The sequence below is a fragment of the Pseudopodoces humilis genome, chromosome 3, assembly GCF_049639895.1.
Source record: "Pseudopodoces humilis isolate 2021_Gansu_Grassland_sample_001 chromosome 3, ASM4963989v1, whole genome shotgun sequence".
Classification (NCBI taxonomy): Eukaryota; Metazoa; Chordata; class Aves; order Passeriformes; family Paridae; genus Pseudopodoces; species Pseudopodoces humilis.
The window spans coordinates 21,415,840-21,422,948 of NC_142202.1; the positions used below are offsets into that span (position 1 = coordinate 21,415,840).

The following is a 7,109-nucleotide window of genomic DNA, read 5'->3' on the forward strand; positions in this document are numbered from 1 at the left end:
CCATAGGCTAAATACAAACTCCAGCTCTCACCAAGATGCTCTGAACTGACTTCAATTAGAGTTCAGAGTTCTCCACAAACAAGGCATTACTTCCCTCCTGCCTTCAAAACCTAATTCATGAGGCCCTTTCAGGGTGCTCTGCACAAAGCACACATCCTCTTTCAGCCCTCAAAGGAAGCCCAGACACTGCTCCTCAGCCCACTTTGAAGCATTTCTGAATACAGATCCAAACCTTCTGCCTCAGGCCTGCTCCTGCTACGTAGCAGAATGCAGGATTTCAAAACCACTACGGAGTGAGGTGGGGGATAATGTAATTTTTGGAGCTCTGTATGACATGGTATCCTCTCTGGCACAATCCCAGCGAGCAACAAGCCTCTTGTCCTGGCCAAGTGGCTGCCATAAAGAAGAGAAATGCCGCGTCCCCCTGCAGAGCAGGCAGGCCCCAGCCTCCCTCCCCATGGCAGCTGCTGCAGCTCCAGGCCCGGCTGCCGCCTTGATCCCAACCACGACTCCCCACCAAGCTAACCAGACTGCTATTTTTGGATGTTCTTCCAGCTGCCACCCATATCCTTTCTTAATCCTTAACAGGACTTTACACTCATTCCTCATCCCCACAGTTCCCCCCCACACACGTACACAAAAAGGCAGAGTTTGGTGAAAAAAGGGAAACAGAAGAGCAGCATCTGGACCAGCAACCTTCTCTGAAATTATCTGTCAGCAATGGAAAGTCAGGAGAGGCTGGACAGATGTGTACAACCCTGATGAAACCCACAAGCAAGGTGGAACATCTGGAAAGGAGATTGATTCCTTTGGTCGGTTCCTGCGCCACAGGCAGGCCTGGCCACCTTGGGGTCAGGACAGCTGCTTGTGCCCCCCACCCCAGTGACAAGCAATCCCTGCAGGCTGAGCACACAGACAATCCTCAGGGAACCCACAGGGGCTGCAAAGGCAGGGGGAGAAAGGGTTTGCCACAACACTGGCTCTCTCTTAGTTGCTTTATGACGAGATGCCATATCACTTCTCCAGGCATCATGCTCTGATCATCATATCCTCATAAATCAACTTCAAAATAAGCACTTCTATTCCCACCAACGTCACTTCAGTTAAATTTTTCAGTATAATTTAAAGTTAATTACATCTCCCAGAGGATTGCTATGACAAGCTCAGTGCTGCTGGTAATATCACAAATCCCTGGAGGCATCCTTTTACCCCCAAACGATCCCAAGCCCTTGCAACAAGCTAAAGCTTCCGTAAAGCTCTGTTAATTCACACCAGGCACAAGTCAGCCTTCTTTCCAGAGACCACATAATCGAGAAGGATACTGCAGCATCTTCATGTAGGTCTGTATTGCCTGGAGCCACTCTGGGATTGACATGGAGAGCTTGTAGTTTGGCACTGGCGGCACTGAGGGCTGGACACAAGAAGAAAGATAAAGAGGTTAGACAGCCACGGCTCCCCGCAGAGCAGATAAGTGATTTACTGAGCAGCGGCATTTGCCTAGTGCAACACAACGTGGCAGCACAGATGGCTTAAACCTCACGTGAACTCAAGCATCAGGCAAAGTCATCCTGCTGACTACAGGGGCTGCCCCAGCAGCAGAGCCAGCCCCATCCCTGCACAGAGAGGCCATGGCAGGCTGCTCATCAGAGCTGCCAGCATCCCTCAAACACCACCCTGTGCAGGCAGGCAGTCCAGCACAGAAAGCCTATGCCTCCCATTTCCCCCTCCCCCAGCACAGGGCAGTTTGGATGAGCAGAGTCCCAGTACTGACTCTGCTGCAATCCCTCCCCCAGGAAGCCATTTCAAGTCTAATTTCTGGCCTCCTTTACCACAAGAGAAAGATAAAAGGAGACAAGGATCCCGGGCTGCATAATTTCCCATCTGCTGTGTGTCTGCAGCACGCTTGCTGGGAGGGAGAAGACAGTACCTAGAAGACCACCTGGGACCCAAATATTTAATGACATTAAGACACTTAAAGATATAGACTGGCAACATAATGGGATTTTTCCAAAATCTCGTAAGACATCTGCTTGTGCCTAAGCATTTTAAGAAGGCAGGTCCTCAATCCATGTTTAATCCCCACAGCTATTTGGCTTCTGAGCCTGCAGTCATGCAGGAAAGGGGCACAGCCTTGTCCCAAGTCCACTTATTTCAGGAGTGAGACTGCAAAATATGGGGTCAACAGATATTAAAGTGGGCAGCATGGCCAAAAATGAGCTAGCACAATTCTCACAAACACAGTGTAGGAAGCAGTTTATATGAATATTAATGAAGATTCAAATTCAGGAACCAGCAATTTGGGCAGCTGTGACGAGGTGCAAAGAAAAGCATCTGTGGGCCCACATTGTCTTAACCATAGTTTAAAGCTCATAAAGTGACATATCACTGTCCTTACTACACTTCAAGTCAGGAATTACTGATAAGAACTGCAAGTTCAGGTGGTATGGGGTCATCTCTGCCACAAAGACTTTCCTCTCCAGTTCCCACCCCAGTTAAGATTGTGTGTTTGCTTTCAGAGAATGAGTACCAGCAATCCCAAGGTGACAAAACCCAGCATTTACTACACACAGCGAGTTACTACGGTCAAACAGTAAATACACCTTGGAGAAGGGGGAGAAAAACACCCAGCCAGACACTCCTACACTACTGGCACACAGAAACATACTGTAAGTGGCAAGCAGATGGCAAGGCTTCCAGCTCACCCCTGCCATCGCAGTGCTACACAGGCACACATGGGCTTTCTCCACTCACCAGTGGGAGTTATGAGCAAAACTCATTAGCGCTTCTTAATCATGATCTTCATGCCTAAGCTCTTCATTAGAGGCATTTTTTTGGTTCCACAGGTTCCTTTCTCACACAGCCCCTTTGGGCTGGATGAATTACTCACCTGTCCCTTCCAGCACAAAGGCAGACTCAACACACCAGGTAAGGCTCAAGTTTCAGAAGCAGCAAGGAACTGACAAAGGCAATTATGGCAGGGCTGTCACACCTTCCCAGGGTGGCCATTTCTGCTCCAATATACTCAGTCCTTCGCTTCAAAGATACAGAAGCTCTACATGCATGCACTGCACTTCCACAACACACTGAGGCAATGGGAGCCCCAGCCAGTGAGGGGCCTGGCTGCTGCAGAGGTGGGGATTCCATCCTTTTCCCAGCCTTCCCCCTGCTGTGGGACTCAGGACAGCATCCCATACGGATAGCACCAGTGTGAACAGGCACAGCCCTTCCTGAAAAATCCACAGTGGCCACCCTCACCAGAGAGGACAGGTTCAGACCTCCAAGTGAGGTGCTCCCCATCTCCAAGGTAGGCAACCACATTATCCAAGGAGGATGATAGTGTCAGATACCGGAGCATAGCTTAGAAAAGAGAATCACGGTTTTCCCACTGGCTAAAACAAATTCCAGTTACCTCAGCAGGCCTGCTGAGCCAGGAGACCCAAGCCCCCCCAGATCTCAGGCAAGAAAGGAGGAGCGTCCATAAGCCTGAGCCCACACAGGGCAGCACTGCTCTCCTCTCTCCGGTGCAGGGCAGGCAGTACACACATCAAGCTGCCAGCCAGGCCAGGCAGTGGGGAGCCACATGCCACTCCCACTCCTTTCAAACATTTTTCCCTCCCTGATTCCTGCCCCAGCTGCAGGAGGACTGATCCTGGGCACCCACCCAACATGGAGCAGAAGCCAGGGCTGCACGATACAGCAAGTAAAGGAAAGCACAGCTTCGTTGTGATTGAGGATGCAGCCCTCCGGCTCCTGGTATGCATCCACAGCAGCAAGGAGCAGGCAAGGGTTTGTAGCAGGAGGTCATGGATGGCAAGAGGAAATGCAGACACAGCACTACAGACCATGAATTTGTAAAGCAAGTGAAATTCAGAGACGAGTCAGATGAAAAGCCTTGACCTTGTATCAGTCTTTCCAAGGAATAGCAGTTCCAGACAGTGGAGCTGCTGCAGTTCAAGACCACGTGGCAGAGCTGGAGACTCATCCCATGGCTGGAAATGCTATAGTCTCAGTTCACTACAGACATCCTGTGTGAAACTCATTTTGCCCGATTCCACTGTCTCACTTAATGACCAGAAAGTAATTTTCTACTAGCTCCCCCTGTAAGCACACTGTTGTGCTCAGCACAGATGAAGATGACAGACAAGACTCCTCAAAGCTGCTGAGAGGTTTAATTTATTAGGATCTCCAAGTATCTCCAAGATCACAGAAGAGGTAAAGGATTGCACAGCCCTTCCAAACTGTGAGCCTGCGCTATTCCCAGAACTCAAGCCAACAGCCAGAGGTGGGTTCCCCATAAGTTCCAAAACTGCCTTGCAGACAAGCCAGCTTTTTGTAAGGACTCTGCCTCCCAAGAGAGACGCAGCCCTGCACCTCTGCAGTTTGCATATGTTCCAGTAAGGACAACCTCACTGACACAGTCAGAAGCTACTTACCACCCTGCGTGTATGATTGCTGAGACTAATGCCAAGATGATTAGAGCAATCAAGTGGAGCTTCTTGGAGAGGGGATCAAAACTCTCTCCCATCACTAGGGATTAAGAGCAGATCAGATGCAGAAATGGAGCAGTTGCACACGCCACTCACTCAGCCTGAACCAACTATCAATGCAAGCAGATTACAAATCATCTCACAGGCACGAGTTTCCATCATCACTCCCAAACAGCAGTACCTCGTCTTTTACAGGGTGACACATGCCCAGCAGCACAAGCCAATTAAGAAAATTTGTACCACGAGTCTCCATTCACATTCCTACTCCGACCCAGAAATTACCATCACAACCGTGGTAATCCACTACCACTTTGTGGCAAAAAAAACCCTGCTCCTAACCTTCATTTGCTCACCTGAGCTGTGTGGGCCCTAATAAGGATCACATAGTCCTCAAACTACTCTCTGACCCCAGAGGACCCACAGTTAGCCAGCCGGAACTACTCACAGAGAGCACCAGGTCCTCCTGCCCCTGAAGAAATTAATCACTGTAAAAGGGATTCTGCTTCTGCACAGTGCTGGAGGAATACAACTGCTACAGCACTGGGCACTGATCATCAATATCAAATTATCTGGCCAGGCAGATTTCAAAACATTTTTTATTCTGCCCAGTTTACACACATGCTACAGAGTCAACCCAGAGCTGTGACACTGAGGAAGAAGCCATGGGCAATGCTCTCTGGGACACTCCCACAGGAATACAGTGTGCAGGCCAGCAGACTGGAGCCACTGGCATGTCTCTCACCAGATGCTTTGTCAGTCACCATGGGTGTCACTAGTAGAAGTTACATGCTCTGGAAGTAAAGGATGAAAGTCAAGTCTAGTGTGTGCTTTGCCATCGCTTCATACCAAATAGGCTTGCAGGCCATCTAAACGGGCATAAGCTGGTCAGGCTGCTGAAACAAGAAGTTCTGCCCAATCCCTGCCCCTTCATTTCCACTTCAAGTGCTTGTGTAAGTACAAGATGAACCACACCAAGGAACCACAAACTCAGCATAACCTAATTCTTCTTTAGCTGGATCCCTCATCCAAACAAAGGCTGATTCCAGCACAAGGAGAGCAGCGTGGAGAGAGATCATCCCTTTTGCACCTGCACTGGACTAAACATTGCAGAAGAGAGATGAAAGGCCTTTTCAGCCCGTATCTTATTTGACAAGCACCTTCTCAATACAGCCCTACGCAATAAGCTTTCAACTTCCCTGTGCACAGAATTTCCTTTCTACTCCAAGAAAAGAACAGGCATATGGTTCACGTCAGTACCACTGACAGCTTGGACCATGACAACAGCAGCCCAGCCATCTCACCCCAGCACGCAGAGGGGTGTGAATCGACCCAGACTTCAGCGGTCAGCTCACATTAATGCCGCTTGATGCGAGGAGTGAATCGAGCTCAAAGTCTGCCAAAGCAGAGAGTGTTAAAGACATTGTGATCAGTTATGCAAGCACAGTGTCCAGAAGCCTTGGAACAACAGCAGACATCAACATTTTATTTGCTGGCTGGAGGAAAAGGATTTGGGTGAGGCAGAGCTGTTTGGGGCTTGTACTGAGAAACATACCAGACAAAAGCATTTGGAGTCTTTCCACATACTGGAAATTAAATATTTGTGTTTTAAATCCCTTGTTATATTTGAGGAACAGTGCTATGTTTAAGGAAATGCCTGTGTTCCAAAAGGAAAATAAAAACCTGCTTTAAATTGCACAAAGTGCTTCACTCAGTCCCTGAAGATTTCTTTTAACTCTTGTTTTCTGCTTTTTTCTCCCCAAGCTAAAAGGAATAGTTGAACATTAAAAATAGTACTTGTTCCCCAGCACACCAACTGCAGCCCCTAAGCACCCCGCGGCCCCCGTATCCCGCTCTGGGCGCTTTCGGACAGCAGATGTCCCATCCTTGTCCCCGCTGCCCCGAGAGCATCCTCCAGGCTGCGCAGTCACACCTTCCCACCCGGCCCCGGAGCCGCCCCGGCCGCTCGAGGCGCACAGAACGCGGCAGCCGCCGACCTCGGGCTCGGTGTCACCCGCTCCTCCCGCTCGAGGGGACACATGGGAGCTTCGCCTTACCCGAGCCAGGCGGGTGGCGCTCCGGATGGCCGCCGCCACGGCACCGCCGTCGGGGTGCACCCGCTCCACGTGCCCCCACATCCGCTCCCACGTCTGCCCGTCCATGGGGAAGCCGCTCTTGTTCACCAGGAAGAGCGAGCCGCCGTCCCGCTGCTGCTCCTGCTCCTCCTCCTCCGAGCCCCCGCCGCTCCCGCCGCCGCCGCCCGCCGCCCGGGGCCGGGCGCTCCGGGACCGGCCCCCCTCCTTGCCGGCCGCCGCACGCCGGCTGCCCCCGCGGCCGCCGCCGCCGCCCGCCGCGCCCGTCATGGCCCCGCGGCCATGCCCGAGCCCGGGACCGCTGCCGGGATGTGCCTCGCCGCCGCCCGGCCGCTCTTTATGTATATCTGTGTGTGGGTGCCTGTGACAGGCGTGCGGAGGAGGACCCTCGCTAGCGGCGCTGACCCGCCCGCTCCGGGCGCCCCGTCCCGATCCCGGTACCGGCTGCGGCCGCGCTGGGGGCGCGCCCCGCGCCGCGCGCCATGCCGCGCGTTACCGCGCGACCGGCCGCCCGCCCGCCCGCGGAGCGCCC

General features: G+C 52.1%; 1 protein-coding gene across 1 annotated transcript in view; it reads right to left on the reverse strand.

Annotated features, from left to right (window-relative positions):
- Window positions 1–6,847, reverse strand: part of VASH2 (vasohibin 2) — a 33,351-nt gene extending 26,504 nt beyond the window's left edge. The window contains exons 1-2 of the mRNA XM_005523343.3: window positions 6,542–6,847; window positions 1,323–1,411 (exon numbers count right to left, since the gene is read on the reverse strand). Of these exons, the coding sequence (XP_005523400.2) occupies window positions 1,323–1,411; window positions 6,542–6,847 (395 nt within the window). The remainder of the gene's footprint in view (window positions 1–1,322; window positions 1,412–6,541) is intronic.
- Between the last annotated feature and the right edge of the window lie 262 nt (window positions 6,848–7,109).